Consider the following 18642-nt stretch of genomic DNA (forward strand, 5'->3'; position numbering starts at 1 on the left):
ATTTTTTATAATTTATTTTGGTACAGGCGGTTTTTAAAGTTCGGGGGTTAAATCTGGAAATTTCCATTTTGAGAGGAAGATAAAAGTTTTACATTTACTATTCATTCGGCGTGGGTACGGTACCCTATACGGACGGTACATCGTTCGCTTCAGACCTGTTTATAGAATTTCAAACTACGGGCTTAAGCTTGTTTTAATATAAATTCGCCCGGTATATGTTGTTCTCTCTCTCTCTCTCTCTTTGGGAAGAAAAATTTAATTGCGCGTTGGAGCGATATCTTTGGTTTCGTTCAACCTTGACCTCTACCGTTTGCTATCGACGCTGCGCTTATTTGGGCTCATTACGGGAGAAGAGGCGAAGATCGTGAGGTTCAAAATGACCCTCCGATGACCCCTACAACTGGTCCGCCTCCTCCGCGCGCAATCTTTATCCGGTATAAGTATTATAATACTTCGCCGATAAAAGTAAAAGAAAAGTTCATTAGCATAATCGCCTTTTGGAAGAAGAAAAAACAAAAAATAAAGTACGAGATAAAAGGAAATTTGTCTGGGGAAAACTTGAGGAAAGATAATTCGATGTTATGGAAGGGTTTTAGTAACAAAAACAAGTATTAGTACATGTTTTTCTCGGCAAAACTTGAACTGCGTTGACTTTTTAGTTAACTGATGGTAATATTATTTATATAAAGAGCGCGTTAGCTTGAAAACTTAATATTTTCATTTTAAAAATATATTTCATTAAATTAAAATAAAATAAGAAAAAAATGAAATTAAATAAAATGAAATGAAATATAAAAAAAATTAAATGTAATATAATATAATATAATATAAAATAAAATGAAAAAATGAAATATAATATGAAATGAAATGAAATGAAAGCTTTATTTAGAGTGCACAACAACAGTGCGGTTAGCACCTACAAGGCAGTACACTACAAAAAAGAGTTTTACATCAGTGACCTAAAAGATCGGTTACTATTTGTTATAAAAATAAAGTTCGTGGAAGTTTTACAAAATGAAGTTATGAAACATTCATAATAGCAGAGTATGTACATGAGAATATATCTAGATTATTTACATTTGAATTATATGTTTGTTGCATTCGCAACAACGGCGGTATATTAAAAGTCATTTGTTGCCGATTGTTATGGCTAGGAACGTGAAAGTTTAGTAGAGGCACAAGTGCCGGGAGGTTAGAGGATTTTAATAAACGCCATAAAAATAATATTTCACGTTTACGGACAAAGTTTCGAAGGGGTTCCATACCAAGGCAGCCCAGAAGATGGTCATAGTCGTATGGCTCCTTTTGTAGGGAAAAAGTGTGGGCAAGCTCTATGAACTTCCTCTGCACTCCCTCGATGGAAGCGAGAGGTAGTCAGCGCAACCGCCCCAAGACAATATGTCATAAGTTAGTTTGGAACGCACCAAGCTGTAATATAGAGTCTTAAAACAATTTATTGACTTTAAAACTAATATAAAATAAAATAAAATGAAATGAAAAAATGAAATATAATATAAAATAAAATATAATATAAAAAAAATATAATATAATATAATATAATATAATATAAAATAAAATAAGATGAAATATAATATAATATAAAATAAAATGAAATATACCTAATATAAAATGAAATGAAATATACCTAATATAAAATAAAATGAAATATACTTAATATAAAATAAAATGAAATATACCTAATATAAAATAAAATTAAATATACCTAATATAAAATAAAATAAGATGAAATATAATATAATATAAAATAAAATGAAATATACCTAATATAAAATGAAATGAAATATACCTAATATAAAATAAAATGAAATATACTTAATATAAAATAAAATTAAATATACCTAATATAAAATAAAATTAAATATACCTAATATAAAATAAAATTAAATATACCTAATATAAAATAAAATAAAATGAAATATAATATAATATAATATAATATAAAATAAAATGAAATATACCTAATATAAAATGAAATGAAATATACCTAATATAAAATAAAATGAAATATACTTAATATAAAATAAAATGAAGTATACTTAATATAAAATAAAATGAAATATACCTAATATAAAATAAAATGAAATATACTTAATATAAAATAAAATGAAGTATACTTAATATAAAATAAAATGAAATATACCTAATATAAAATAAAATGAAATATACTTAATATAAAATAAAATGAAATATACTTAATATAAAATAAAATTAAATATACCTAATATAAAATAAAATGAAATATACCTAATATAAAATAAAATTAAATATAATATAAAATAAAATGAAATATACCTAATATAAAATAAAATGAAATATACCTAATATAAAATAAAATTAAATATACCTAATATAAAATAAAATTAAATATACCTAATATAAAATAAAATTAAATATACCTAATATAAAATAAAATTAAATATACCTAATATAAAATAAAATTAAATATACCTAATATAAAATAAAATTAAATATACCTAATATAAAATAAAATTAAATATACCTAATATAAAATAAAATAAAATATACCTAATATAAAATAAAATTAAATATACCTAATATAAAATAAAATGAAGTATACTTAATATAAAATAAAATGAAATATACCTAATATAAAATAAAATGAAATATACTTAATATAAAATAAAATGAAGTATACTTAATATAAAATAAAATGAAATATACCTAATATAAAATAAAATGAAATATACTTAATATAAAATAAAATGAAATATACTTAATATAAAATAAAATTAAATATACCTAATATAAAATAAAATTAAATATACCTAATATAAAATAAAATTAAATATAATATAAAATAAAATGAAATATACCTAATATAAAATAAAATTAAATATACCTAATATAAAATAAAATTAAATATACCTAATATAAAATAAAATTAAATATACCTAATATAAAATAAAATTAAATATACCTAATATAAAATAAAATTAAATATAATATAAAATAAAATGAAATATACCTAATATAAAATAAAATTAAATATACCTAATATAAAATAAAATTAAATATACCTAATATAAAATTAAATTAAATATACCTAATATAAAATAAAATTAAATATACCTAATATAAAATAAAATTAAATATACCTAATATAAAATAAAATTAAATATACCTAATATAAAATAAAATTAAATATACCTATTATAATATAAAATATAATATAATATTTATAAAATGAAATAAAAAAATATATACAATGTAAGAAGGAACCGAAAAACTCTTTGTGTAAGAACATTATTTTATTTATTTCAAATATCGCGCCCTTTATTTTTACTTAAGTATATCGTCACCTACATATTTTAGCTACCTAAAAAATATTTAATTATGTTTAATATATGTTAAAATTAAATATTTGTTCTTTTGTAATTTTTTATACACAACTTATTTTTTTTTAAATATGACGAATTATTATCGGCATAAACTTGATATTGTTTTGAATGTTCGTTGAGAGATGGCGCCACAAACTCCACGTCGTGGTTTTTTACGGGTATATCTGTTCATCAACTTACTGCTAGATGGCGATAGTGGTCCACGAAATTCTAAAAGATGTTTTTTTTTCATCCCCTCCGAGACTTTGGATTAGGGATGGGGATTTTGTCATAATTTCCACCAATCGCCGAGTAGCGCGATTTTTGAACTGGCCTAAAAACTGACAATATATAGCTAATAATTTTGAACTTTTAATAATTCACATTCATCTTTTTTTTTAGTACGTAATTAAATACTCGACGATATTTCATCCCGAGGAGAAAAATATTTCTCGTCGTATGTCAAAACAGCGATAAATCTTCGCGCGAATAAAATAGAGGAGAGAGAGCGAGAGAGAGCGAGAGAGAGAGAGAGAGAGAGAGAGAGAGAGAGAGAGAGAGAGAGAGAGAGAGAGAGAGAGAGAGAGAGAGAGAGAGAGAGAGAGAGAGAGAGAGAAAGAAAGAAGAGAATTAATGGCATTTTAACCAGTTTTTTTAAATAAGCATTTACGAGCAGAAGCCTGTAATCAATAAGGTATTATAATTCAAAAATATATTTTTTTTATTTTCTGGGAACTTGCATCAATCTTTTCTCGGGGCCAAGCGCGGGCTTCTTTCGTTCGGGTCAGAAAACCAGCGCCAGGATGCGCGGTACTACCTGTACGCCATTACGCTGCCTTATCTCCCGACCGGAATATATATATATATATTTTTACTGCCAGTTGTTTTTTACGGGTCGAATTTTGAACGCGGACATTGGGGGAAAATCAATTCGACTTTTCGTGAAAAGCGCCGGTGAAAAAGCCTCGGGCCAAGAACACCTGCAGACTGAAAAGATTTTCAAAAGAGCTCGCGGAGATGTCCCTCCGCTTCATTCGGTACTTCCCCGGATGGATACGGAACGAGTCAAGTCTACGGCTCTCTATCTCGCTCTGAGCTATCGGCTAACGTTAAAATTATAGCCGTAGATATGGTCAAAAAGAAGATAAAAGTATCCCATCCACCCTCTCAGAATTTGAAGACAAGTTTTCTCCATTCTACGGGGCCGCTTCGTCCCAAAATGTTCCGAAATAAACGCTATTGCGGATTAAGAAAGACGTTCCATTCTAATACTATATCTCTCTTTTTTTTATGCTCGGGCTCAAAGGATCGCGTAACGCGTGACATTTTTAAGTCAAAATATCCCCCATAAATTGCACGTTTCGAGGATACGCGTAGAAGCTATTTCAAAAACTGGTCAGTTAAAAATCTTAAAATATGCCCCCGTGAACAGAAAGAAGAAGAATTTTAATATTTAGAGAGAGCGAGAGAGAGAGAGGGAGGATAAAAAAATTGGAAGTCATGGACCTTCTAAAAAAGCAATTTCACCTTTGAGGCTTACGGGAATATTGGTTCTAAAACAGGGATGCTTGAACCTCGCGTCTTCCAGTTCCCCTCCTTATTATTACGTAGAAAGATATTAGAGGCGGTATCTTGCTCATTTATTTCTTAGTTGAGGGTCCGGGTAGGGCCAGAGAGAAAATGCTTTCCATTGAGGGAATAGAAGGGGTCCGTAATACATTTAGGGGAAAAACATTCTCTCTTTCATTTGTCAAAGTTTTTAATCAGTTTATGTTCGGAGAAAATAAATTAGCTCGTTAAACACGGGGCTTTTAATTAACTTTTTCCCCCTTCCAAATCTCTTTCCCCGCTTAATCACGACTCTCGTTTTGATGAGCAATTACATCTCGCCAAATTTCGCGAAACTGATGCGAATGAATCTCTACGCTTTGGTGAAAGCGCTAAAAGAAGGAGAGAGATGAAAAAACCGTCTTTTGATGGCTTTTTCTAAACCGGATTTTTCGACTTGGAAATCTGTTTACATTGCTTCCTTCCTACTCCACCTTCTGAATTGATGGCTCCACTCCGCGATCTCCGGCTCTTCTAATAAACATTAAAAAAAAATTGTTTCATCTCTTTCGTCGGAACACTACAAAGGGAAAAAAGCTGGAAAAATCTTCTTTACTGGTTTTTTGGCCGCCCTCCCTCCGTTTTTCGTACCCGAACAGCGCGCGATGTCATTAATTTTATTTTATTTAAAACCGCTATTACGTTATTAGGTTCTTCGGTTCGGTTAAAATGTTTATTGGGTTCCTCACCGCGTTTTTTCTCTCTACGTTGCCTTTATCGCGGTTTCATAATGGCTTTTTTATTTTTTGATCCACCGCCAATATTAGCCTAAATGCTTGTTACCCGCGCCGAAATTTACATCGCTTTTTTATTTTATTAGAAAGTGAAACTTACAATTAAACTTTTTGCCCTATTTAGGATTACTAGTCGATAAAATTATATTGATATAAGATATTATATATATATTATATTTTCTTAGTGTTGTTAATTTTCCGGAAAAATAAAAAGCGGAAAATATTCCGCAAATCGGAAAAATAAAAAATTGAAACGTAAATTACTTTTTAAGGGTTTTTAATGTTTTTATCGATATAAAATGTCTAACATCGGTAAACATACTACAAAACATTAATAGTGTTACATTGTTAATCACTTTAAACTAGTCTAGAGGTTTAGTTTTACTTTTAGATTCGAAAAAATGAGGCGGAAATGCCGTTTTATTTAAACTTGCAAACAATATATTAGACCAAGAATGTATTTATTTATACTCAGGGAGAATGAATATGTCGAGATTATTTTTAGCGTTTCTCCAATTCCACCCGTTGCCCCCCCCCCCGGTATCCTCCCCCGCTCTAATAAAATCAAATAATACTGCAATCTCATTGGTTCTTAAAAATTACGTTTTTCGACGCGATTAACGCTGCTGCGAGGACGCAAAAAATAAGACCCCCCCCCTTATCGTGACGGGGTTAGGTCCTCAACGTGTCCGTCGATAGTCTCGACATATTCATTCTCCCTGAATATTAATAAATACATTCTTGATTAGACTAATCATGGAATGAAACCTTACATTTTCCAGAAAAAAAGACCTCGTTCATTTTCAGGAAAATTTTCCGACTTTCAACACTATATAATTTTCTTTTTTTTTACGAATTAATACCCAAAAACCGTGCTTGGGTACAATAACTCTATTTTACGAATAATTTATTTATTTATATATATAGACTATGTTAAGAAGCAACAAATCGATCGTATCTGTGGAGTCCACGATTGTACGGTGTCCCTATCACTTACAGGCGGAGTTTTTTTTTGCGCTGTTATTAATCTACAATCTATATTTGACGTCTTAGCATTTAAAATTCAGGAAAATAATCCTCCCAAGCGCATTAATCATCGAGCCCGTCTTCGCGCCGTTTGCCGCAGAGACAATGGACCTTTTCTCCCCTTCAACATACCCCGAAGTCGGTTCTAATTAAAAAGCCAATCTGGTGGGCTGCTGGAACTGGTTAAAATGCCTTATCTCCATCTTCTTCTAACTCTTTTTTAGCATTTTAAAAGCTAATCTTATAACCACTTCAAAGTAGAAGAATTTAGAGAATTTTCGGGTCTAGTTTAAATTAATTGTCGTAGACCAAAGTGAACCGTCTCTCGATAACTACTTACGTATTAATCCTAGCTACTCAAATGGTCCCTCGGCTTACATTACGTGTCCCCAAAAAAGCGAATAGACATTCTCCGAAGAAAGAAGGGGGGTATTTAATATATCTACTTTTATATATTTCCAAAAGCCGTAAGGTAGGAAAGTGGGTGGTGAGAGGGGCATTTCCCTCCCCGTTTGGACGTTTCTCGTCACGAAGAGAGATTACCTGATCGTATAATCGAGGGTGGCAATGAGGTGAAGTCCGCGCCGGTACGACCTTCGAGACCGTGGCGGGTGGAGTGGACGGATTCCGAGAGGAGATTCGGTGTGGGGGAGGGGAGGGCTTTGATGCTTGAAGTTTTGAAAAAGAAGCCGAAACAGAAGTTTTTACTGAGGTGAGCTAAAGATTGAAAATGCGGGAGAGGAAGGGGGGCTTTATCTCGAGAAGGGGTGGCTGGGAGGGGGAGATATTTTTAAAGAATGACGGCCACGGATTCAAAATGAGAGAGAGAGAGAGAGAGTAGGAGGGGTGGGAGGGGCGTGAAAAATGACCGTGTGGATTCTGTGGAACTACGGCGGAGGTCACCACGACGCGGCTTTTCGGGGGCTGATCTGCCCGTTCTACTTCACCATTTGGGGCCTTTCGAGAACGTAGTCCTCTAAAGAAGCCCTACTAAGGACTCGAGACTTACCATTATTACGAAGAACAGGGTTAAATACCAAAGATTTTAACTTACCCGCGTTGTTGGAGATTTGTCTCATTCTTTATTCGATGCCGCGATAGTCAAATAAAAATTTACGTTTCCATTGAAAAAATGCGCTATTTCAGCGTGATAATATAAGAGAAATATTAATTTATTAGTGTGTATATAAAAACGCGATCCCTTTGAATCCTAAGCGCGCGTTGTTGTTTTTAACACAGCATTATCCTCGCTTAAGAAAAATGATGGGCTCGGCGTCTTTCGAATTACGCGCCATTAGAAGAAGCCATTTGAGAAGAGATTTTAAGAATGGCCCCTTAATACGATTTCGATTATAGAGAAGCCGAGGGATAGAGAGAGACGGAGGGGATGCCGGGGGAATAACAAAGTTTCGACGGGCTGATGCCGGGGGATGAATCGGTCGGGGGGATCGCGGGCTATTATAGGTAAGAGAAAAAAATCTCTTCACTTGTTGGCATCAAGAAAAGTTGCCCCCGCGTCCACCCCGGTGAACCAGAGACTACGGAGGAGATTTTCAAAGAAAATTCTCGAGAGAGGGTTCCTTCCTAAATATGACGGGGAGGAGAAGTTTCCTCCGAGATTTTATACGGAGAGAATAAACCGGGGCCGCCGCGCTACGGCGTCGTCGAACCAGTAGTAGACTCCAGGGGGCGCACCGGTGTGGCGCTGCGTTTCCCTTTTTCAGACAAGCACCTTTTCGTTGCCAGTCGCCGCTTTAGACCTCGCGAATTTCACGCCGAATTTTTCGACAAATAAAATTTGAAAGTTTCGTTTTGTCGCGATTCTACGGACTAAAACGCGTACCTGGATTAATATTTTTAAGTCGGATGGTCCCGTGACGCTCCCGTATTTGAGGTTTGGATTGATTTTACGCCGCGACTTGTCAAATGGCGAACGAGAGACGACCAGGTGAGCCGAGGCTTACCAAGTTACGTTATTAGTTTCGCGTCCGCTTTCTTTCGGACTCGACAGAGTCGACGCGTTCGCGGATAGCCGTATCAAATTCTCGCCGTATTTCTAATTAACCTTGATTTTTGACTGTTCTTAAGCCAAGTGTCGGGTTTCGTAAGTGATAACTCTCGAAAACAATCGCGTTGTTCCGCCAAAGGTCAAATGATTGCTCAACGGTGGCCGCCTATTTGGGGCCGTTCGAAAGTGTCGTTCGACGACCGAGGTCAAGTAGGCTTAGGCTCGTCAACGAGTTATTGGACATAAATTCCGTTCGTAATTGCTTCTTGGAAAGATCGCGAACGATATATTTGAATATCTTTCACCCGTTTGAAAATGAAAGGATATCCTTTAATAACTGCCAAAGGAAACTGGATAAGCGCGTAAATAAGGCGATTAAGTCGAAAGCGAGGGCCCAAGTAGCCGCTTTTTACATTTTTGAGCGGCGCGGCTATGACAACCTTGGGGTTGTCTAAAGTGTTCATCTTGGACAAGTACTTTACCGAGCTGCAGAAATTTTGGGAAACCGAGAGGAAGCTGCAAGGTAAAGACCAACTTCCAAGTACTTTACCGTTTTCTAGATAGTACTCTTTTTGGCGAAGGGCTTCCAGACGTTGTAGACGAAGAGCGGGAGACCCCTCCCCGCCTTCGACCGAACAGTCTGGTACTCCTCACCCACACCACACCCCCTTTACCCGTAAAACTAATCTCTAAGCCAAAATCCTATAAATAAATAGTACCCATCATTCCGTAAATGGGTTTCTTTTTCTCGAAAATGGTTCACTGTCGTTTTTAGCGCCGCTAGCAGCCTTACAAATGTTCGGGGCCATCATAATGAAGGCTCTTTGGAGTGAGACGATGCTTGGCCAGGGTTGTCCCCTTTTCGCGGGGTGGATCCCGTACCGACCCCGGGCATTTTTTATTATTGTGCAAATGAGAGGGGAGAGATTTCTTTTTCGCGGAAAACTCGATCCATAATTCAAAGGGTCCCTCCTCTCGATGGGCCCTCGACGCCAGACCAGCCCCGCGCGTTCCTCTCTGGGTCAAAATACACGCGGAGCATTATATTTTCGGAGTAGAATCGGCGATATGGCTCTTTATAACTTCTCACTGGCATTTACCGAAAACGTGGGGGACCGCCAGTCGCGCCCGGGGGTTTAACCTCAGTCTCGTTGCTAACCGTAGCTTATTCCCTTCTTCGAGCCCTTATTGTTTGATGTTACAGTGTTTTAATACCGAAACATTTGCAACACCTCTGAAAATGGGAAATTTTAGTGGCATCCTTGGCCAGGACTGCCGCAGTCAGGGAACTTGAAAATGAGTCTAAAAGTCAAGGAATTGAGTTTTTTTTATAGTTCAGGGTTGCCACACGTCAGTGAAATCACATAAAAGTCGGGTAATTTAAAAATGGCCCTAAAAAGTCAGGGAATTTTAAATATTTTTAAAAAGTCGGGGAATTCAGTTTTATCTTGACACATTTTTTAAGGTAATTTTACTCTAGATCTATGGCAAAATCTGTTATTATTATTATTTAGATCCCTGAAAGGTTTTTTAAGGTTGAAATAACTTTTGTACTGAAATATAAGTTGATTAAATTTATGAACTTAAAACTGTCTAATTTTGACGTTAAAAGTCACTGAAAATAACTAAAAATGTTCAGGGAGAACAGGCAATTTTAATTGAGAATATTGAGGCAACCGTGTAGTTAATAATAATCAGTTATGCTTATACCCTTGGCATTTAAGTCAACTAGCGACTTGTATAGACAATTACCGGTGACCGGATTATTAATATTTCATTATTTATAATTTTTCAGTGCTTTATCATCCCTTATAATACGTAAAATGATTTTCATTCCAAACTGTTTTATGGGCAAGCCTCTTTGTCGAAGGTGGTAGTCACGAAAAATATATTTAATTTCTTGTATATTGGTCACGGAAAAAGATGTTAGATGGTCAGAAAAAAACCTGGGTAATTCCGAGATTTAGAAACTGAAATCTGTGGAAACCCTGTTTGATCCTTTGGGTTATCTTCTCCCTGAGCACCACTAAGCTGGGTACATCTCTGTTATAAAAGAGACCACTCATTGGGGTATAAATCAATAAATGCATTTTATTTCAGTGGCAGGGTTGCCAACTTGCCACACGTCAGGGAAATTAAAAATGAGACTAAAAGGTCAGGGAATTTTAAGAATTTGTAATAGGTCAGGGAATTTGATTTTCTCTTGACACTTTTTGAAGGTAATTTTACTCTAGATCTATGACAAATTCCACGATTATCGTTTACTTCTTTGAAAGTTGGGTAAATTTTTTCAACAACAATGCAATAATCTTTTTACTGAAATATAAGTAATAAAATTTATTAACTTCTGATAAAAGTAAAATATAAATAAAACAATTTGGCAGTAAAAGTCGGGGAACATCTCTTAAAATGGTCAGGGAATTTGAATCTGAAATTTTTGTGGCCACCCTGAGTGGGGACAGATGAGAATAATCCACTTATTAATTATTTTGCTTAAAGTATGAAAATAGTACATTTTCTAATATTTGTTTTTAAAACAGCGCCATACCTTGAAATTTCAAGGGTATCCCTTGGCTCACGGGTGGTTTTCCCCTACAAAAAAACGCTATATTAAACTAACCTTTGGCCCATCCTTGATTAATAGCCATTCCTTAGACCCTTTTCTAAACGAAATTTCCCGAAATACCTCGTTTAGGCTTTATAAAATAATTAAGAAAGTAGGAGGTTCTCTATATACAGCCTGCTCTCGGTGATATTCCGTGCTAGGGTATAGCTTCTATTTGCATACGGGGATGACTAGGTAAGGCAGAGGGAGACCGAAGGAGGGAGAATGGGTTCTAATCGTAATCTTTACCGAGGCAGCGTGCGTTCCGGATAAATAATGGTCGTTATAAAAATCCGCTTAAATATGATTCTCTATAGTATTTAATCGCCGCGCGAGAATTAATGCGAGAGAGAACCAGTGATTGGGGCGGTCCCATTAATGAATCCACTCTCCGTGCGCGGATCATTATACTCGTAACGACTGGAACCAGCTGGCGGTATACTCGTAGGTGGGGCGTAGGGTAAAGACTGCTCCTTGGTTACCTTCTACTCGCCATTCATTTAAGTCTCCCCGCGAGAGAAAGCTTCTCCCATCCGCCGTCTGACATTCATTTCGTACCGCGCTTATTATTATTAATTGTCCCGGTCAAGGTCAACTCGAATTTGACCTACTTGCCAAATTATTTACGATTCGTCTGTAGGCAAATTGCGCGGCCAGCCTGGCCTCCTAATTGCGGGTCATCTTCACCCAAAAACATCTCATTTACGTACGGAGATTAGAGATCCTTCGCGCAACGGGACATCATTATTACCACCCCGTTCCCCGCCCCTCCCACTGCACCCCCCTTTTATGGTGACGGCAATAATTAGAGGCGGTGTAATAACCCCCTTCGCCAATTTTTACGGATATTCTCATGTTGGCGAATATTATTTAACTACCTTGGATTCCGCTTGATGGGGAAAAAGTGGATATCGTCGCTTCCTAGTTCTTCACGGCTGGTTAAAAGGGGAGATAAATTAACGTTTTCATTAGTTGGAACGTTATTTTGGTTTTATTTAATAACTGTCTTAATGGAAATTGGGAAAGAAATATTTTCTAGTGGGATTTTCATCCGTCATAATTTGTAGATTGAAAGAGTATAAAATTAATTGCCGGACTTCCCCCGAATCGAGACGTCAACGACTTTAGCGCTCATTTTTGGATTGTCGACGTTAATACTAATTTGGAAAGGAATCTGCGCGGGCTACTTAGTCCGCAATTTATGTTGTCCCAGGGGCTAAACCAGCGCCTATTCATTTTGCCGTTTGATAGCCAGGTATATATATATTTTTCCAACGCGCGCTTTTCGCGTGCTCGCTTGATAATGATGAATTAAAATTATAGCGTCAAAATCGAGCAAATGAAGTACACTTTTTGACTTTTTAATCTTCCAAAGCCCGAAGCGAATTCAAAATAGCGCTCGCTGATATTAATAAGATGCTGAAATGATCCTTCCGCCAGACACGCCGAGGGTCACTGGCACTCTCTCTCTCTCTCTCTCTCTCTCTCTCTCTCTCTCTCTCTCTCTCTCTCTCTCTCTCTCTCTCTCTCTCTCTCTCTCTATCTCTTCTACCTTTTCCTTCTAAGCGACGAAATTATTTTAAATTCGTGCTCAGTCTATAACTAAGCCGCGATATCTCTCTCTGTTTTGATAAAAAATATAAGTGAAAATTCCTTTCGGTATTGCATTGAAATGTTGAAATCGGCGGCCAGTATCTTCGATTCTTTAGGCTCCAAATCACGAATCGCTCCGAAAAAGCAAAAACGAAAAAAGCACGAATTACTGGAAAGATGTTTCGCGGAGAGAGTCAGAGTCGGAGGATTAGGTCTTACGGGGGTTATTTATGACTAGAAACACTGGCTTCTCTCTTTTCTCGAAAACAACTTTTTAGACACAAAAAAATCCAGCGTGGCTTTTTGAATCGCTTTGATGATGGTTTCCGAACGCTTTGTTGGAGATTTCTTAAAAGAGGAGGGTGGCCGCGGGATTTCGAATCTTCCTTTTTCTATCCACTCTCCGAGTTTTCCGCGGCTGAATATTAACGAGTTCTTAGTTGGCGAATTCCCCCGTTGGGATTTTTGAATGTACTCTTCTTTTTTTTAAAGCGTTCTTTCATTATTTATTGAAAAGACGGGAAGGGACACCCGCTAGATTTATGTTTTAAAAATTAAATGGAAAACGGGTGAAAATTGAAGTTTGCCAGGTCGAGATTGCTAACCCCCTCTATAAGGGTACTTCAGAATCTTAAATAAATTCAATAGTTCGGGATGCAGAGTGATAAATGGTTGTTTTCTTCGTTTTATCATATATATACAGCGCGGTTACAAACAAATAATCTTTTGTTGATATTTGGTTTACCGCAGTCCGGGGACAAAGGGTCACGGTAGAATGGGGTATAGATGAATAACCCTACGACGGATCCTTGATCAAACGATCGCGTTTTTTGTTACTAGCGAACCTAGAGCTTGTAATTTGATGATACACGTTGAAGAGCCATATTTTCCCTTTGTCCGTTACAGATGCATCGTCTTCGAACGAGGCCGTGCACTTGCAGCAGCGCCTTCGAACCCTCAGTACGGAACTGGTCACTTTGCGGAATCGGCTGCACGTCACGTCGGCCGGAGAGGGCAACAACCCTCCCCCGGCCGGGACGAACCCCGTTTCCCCGACGCCGGTGCCCAATTCCGGCGCCCAGCTTCCGCCGGTGGTCAGGTCCGCGCCCGCGCTGAATCACGTCCAGTGCCCGCAGAACGCCACCAACGGCAAAGCGCCAGCCATCACTCCGGAGAACTTCCACATCAACGCGCACGTCGGACCCGTCATTAACGCCAAGCCCAACGAAGTCAACAACAACAACAACCTAATCGACGCTGGAAAACCGGCCTTCGACCAAGGACTCGCTAACAGGCAAAGTAAGAAAAGTCCTCTAACCTTCAATTAATAATCCCCGCTCCAATCGAGGCCGCTCACTAATTATAGCCCGATATTGATAGCTTCGGGTAATCGATAGCCCCCTAGAAACGACGAGCGCCTCTTACCTAACCATCGGCCTGATACGTAGAAATTGTCCAGAATCTGAGCCGCCCCGCCACCAGCGCCTTGGAAGCCAAGCTCTCCGCACCCATTCTTACCACCGCGCGGGGGACACGGGGGCCCTTTTTCGGGTGGCCGGATCGTGTTGTTACGCGAATATTTGGGGTGTAGGTCTCGCCTTACCCGCGCCACGCGGATTTTTTCAGTAAGCTCGCTCCCGGGCACGTAAAACAGGGGCGCGTAAGCTAGGAATCATCGTATTTTATTATTTCTTTGCCCTTAGTGAGGCTGGCCATTTTCACCCAAAGGAGAGAGTGCGCGATCGGGGGAATGGTATCAGACCCTCACGATACACTTCGCTCCATCAATGGGGAATCTGTCGGGGGGATTGCCTCTGTCACTTATATATATTTGCGTATGTGTATACACGCACACACGTATAAGTATGTATGTGTCTGTGTGTGTGCAATCACCTACTTTATTGAAGCGGAGCGAGCAAAACTTTCTTGAAACTACGCTTGAAAAAAATTCAATTTCCATTTTGTTGTCAACGCTTTTCCTCAGCTACTAGTTAACCAATTTTCGTTACAGTTTTGGTAGAACGGAATCTTATCGTTTGGTGACGAAGACTGAATTAATCCTATGACGTAATCCGTATTATACCAAGAGTAAAAAAAATCAATTAAAAAAAAGTATATATTTGCGTTAAGGCGACTAGAGTCATTGTTACTTAAAAATATTTCGAAATTTTCATCACTATCTAGTGAAATTTCGTATATAGTTTTAAAGTTAAATATCAATACTTAAATATTTGAGTTCGAAGCTTATAAAACTTATAATTACTTAACTCGAAACGTTTTTGGAACTAAATATGCGTGGTAACCGGTACAAGTTTTGTCTATATTTAGGTACCAATCGGTGCAAATTTAGGTGTATTTTTGAGCTAAAACCCGAGGGGCTAACCACTCTTAGAAAGTCTGTACACCGATTAGAGGTCGGGGACGGTTAATCATTATCCATGTTTAAATTGATTTTTTTTCGGGAAGAAAATGTAAACAAAGAAATTTACCGGTTAATATTTCGGAAAATGATTAAAAAACATGTATTATTTATTAAAATTTGAGCTTTTTATCGAAAAAACGTCGTTTTTCCGATTAATTTTACAAATTTATCAAAAAATTAATCGGATAATACAGAAATATAAATAACTTGATCAAAACGTTTTACGAATAATTTTGAGAGCTTTATCTATTGAATAAAAGTTAACCATCCCCGATCAGCTTAGCTGATGATTAGCTGATGACCTCTAACACCGATTACGCTTAGATTAGCACTGCCAAAGGCAGCGACTTCAAAGACTACGCGTAATCCCATTAGTGCAGTCAAAGGTACGGCTCTGTACACCGATTACGCGGAGTGATCAGCCCCTCGCTAAAACCCCTTAGGTCTTTGGCAGTACAAATGTCCAAAAGGCCAAAGCTTTCCAAAATTCCAATAACACGAAAACCGTCCAAAATTCGGTAAATCCACCCAAAAATGTCAAAATAACGCCTAAATCACCGCTAAAAATTGTATTAAACACGAGAAACCACCCAAACTTCGGTTTATAGGTACGTCACAGTATATTGGGAATGTAATGTTACGGTACGATTTGTGTCCTCAGCGAGCTCGGCTTTAGCGTTTCGCCATAGTTTTCGTAGGTAATTTTGCTGTTGCGAGTTCGGGCCTGCAAAGGAAAACGAGTCGCGAAGGGCAAGTATATCGCATTGACGTGATTATCTGGCTTGTATATCGAAAGATAGCTCTCCTTCGCTCTCACGCTTTTTCGTAGGGTTTTTCCTTGGCAGCCTCTCCTTTAAAAACCCTAGCTTTCATATATCAAAATTCCTTTTCCATTAGCTTCCTTTCCCAAGAGTAGCTGTCCCAGTGTCTGGCTTTCCCATTGTTAGACTTTACCTTAGTAATTGCCTTTCTCCGGGCTCTCACATTGTCCTCTCGCTCAATCGCGGATATTTTTCTGCCCATTAGGGTATTTTTTATCACTTCTGGAGAGTGTATGTTTAGATAACGATCGCGTATAAAGTTGAATTTTTCGGCTCCTAGTCTATCATTTTGAAGGATTAAATTTTCTCCATCTCTTCGTATCCTCCGTGTCCATTTCCCCCTTAAAAGTGGTTTAGAAGGTCGTTTATGAGCGAAATGAAAGGAGTAATATTCGGCCAAACGATAGCTGCTAATGATAATTTAATCGCTCCCGTACATTCGAATATCCCCATTAAGCTTCTGGTATGATCTCTATTTGAGAATACGCAAACAATACCGCCGGGTCTATTACGTCCATAGACGTCTATTTACGCCTGGTATTTCTACGAAACCGCGGTTCACGCGAAAGATCAATGTTATTTCGCTTTAATAATATACGTAATGCTTCGTAGCCTCTGGCTCTCCACATCTGTTCCACCGCGAAGTTCAACTTTCACTTTTTTTCAGGGACAATATTGATTCATAAGCACCTACATTTTATAATTTTTCCGATATTTTCAATTACTCTATTTTCATATTCCTGGGAATTTGCATTTACGTGTTTTGTTATAGATGGAAATCAAAAACTAGTTTCCAAGCATTTCGAACAATTTACGTTATATTTATCGCGCAACGTAGTTTCAAGCCAACCTATTAGAAATTGTCACTCGCTCAGCCAGTTATTAAAGGGGAACGGTCAAGCTTTAACCAGTTAGATAGCCCTATAGCCCATTAAAAACTAAAATATTGAGTGGTTAATTTTTAATAAAATAAAGAAATTTCGGGAAATCGAAAAGCGCGCTTCCGCCGCGACACCTGCTGAGAAGTCGGTGAGACGGAAAAACAACGTAAAAGCGCGCGCTGCTGAAGACGCGAAAAATATGTTTTGCACGAGCGGCGCGTTCCAGTTATAAGAGACTTAAGCCTAAATTGCGCGATTTTAAAAGTTAGGTTAGTTCGGATATCGCTGATACGGGGTTAGGGGCGCTGGCTGCAGCCCCTAAGATGGCGGCGAAAATTCAAACCCAAATACCTGGCGTTATTATTCGTTTCAACCTTTTGGGCCAAAAGCTATTTTTTCAAAACAAAAAAAGGTACGTGTTAGTATATTGAACGTCTGGTTAATCTTTTGATACGGAAATAAGGCCATATTTGGAAAAGCTTGGCCGTTCCCCTTTAAACCAAATTCCGTTAAAAGCCATGGGTTTTCACTTCATCAGTATTTCGAACCTTTATTTTTCTGTAAATTTAAACTGATATTGTCCAATTTTTCCCAAAAAAAGTTTCCTATAAAATGCTATAAATCAACTAAATTTTTTTTCTATACACTTTTGAGCTTTTCCGCGGTCACGCACTGCGTAAGTAATAAATGCAAACACGATTTCTTATAGAGATTTACCTTAAAATAAATAAATATATTTTTTAAAATTTTGGCTCGTATAGTTTTATTGCTCATTAACCTTTAATAACAGTCCTGACACTCAGCCGATTCCGATGGTTCTACGCGAGCGTTTATTTTTTCGCGAGAAATGTGGCTAACCCGAGGCTATGGCGATCTGGCCTATTTCTTAGAATTCGGAGACTTTATAATTGGAAGATTTAAGAAAAAACGACCTCCCCTGTACGCTTTGATACGCTGCCTGCTGGATAAAACGTTATTTCGAACGAGACTCGAGGCTGAGAGCGTCGTAAATTAGAGATGTTGTTAAACGTTTAGCCGCGCGGCCGGAGAAAAGAGACGAAAAGAAACCGGTTTAGGTTTTCCATTATTTTTTTTATTCCGAGTCTCTGGCATACGCCGTGACATTTTTTATTATTATTATAAGCTAAATTAATAAGATCGATTACCGGCAGAACTACGCGCGCTCAATTATTTAATGGATGTTTCGGTGTAAGTTATAACGAGAATCGCGATTTTAATTACCGGCTCCAATTAATTATGGCGGCTCGCCAAATTGCGACTTAAGTCAACTTATTCTTATACGAACGTTTTATACATCGTCGGAAACGCTCTCGCCTGATCCTCGGAATCCCTAAATGTTCCTGTTTTTCTCCAAGGTCCCTAATCCAACCTTAAAATCGGCATTTGCCCATGAAAGTACCCTTTTTTCGATAAATCCGGCCAAAAGCACCATCTACTTTAAATATTTTTATACTTCTGTTGTTTCCGATTTTTTTTAGTATAATTTAGTTAAGTAAATTTGTGTTCCTATTTTTAAACATTTTTGTAAGATTTTTACCCTATTTTCATCGTGAAAAGACCCTTT

General features: G+C 37.1%; 1 protein-coding gene across 3 annotated transcripts in view; it reads left to right on the plus strand.

Annotated features, from left to right (window-relative positions):
- dachs (unconventional myosin-IXb-like dachs) overlaps nucleotides 1-18642 on the plus strand; it is a 35527-nt gene that overhangs the window by 7048 nt on the left and 9837 nt on the right. For 2 of the 3 annotated variants that reach the window (XM_090155499.1, XM_090155497.1), the window contains exon 2: nucleotides 13840-14232. In XM_090155499.1, coding sequence (XP_090011625.1) covers nucleotides 13840-14232 — 393 coding nt within the window. Of the gene's footprint in view, nucleotides 1-8493; nucleotides 9259-13839; nucleotides 14233-18642 lie in introns of those variants that run through there. The other variant, XM_090155498.1, reaches the window with a different exon arrangement.

The sequence above is a fragment of the Leiobunum rupestre genome, chromosome 8 (assembly GCF_980474605.1).
Source record: "Leiobunum rupestre chromosome 8, qqLeiRupe1.1.hap1, whole genome shotgun sequence".
NCBI classification, from domain to species: Eukaryota; Metazoa; Arthropoda; class Arachnida; order Opiliones; family Sclerosomatidae; genus Leiobunum; species Leiobunum rupestre.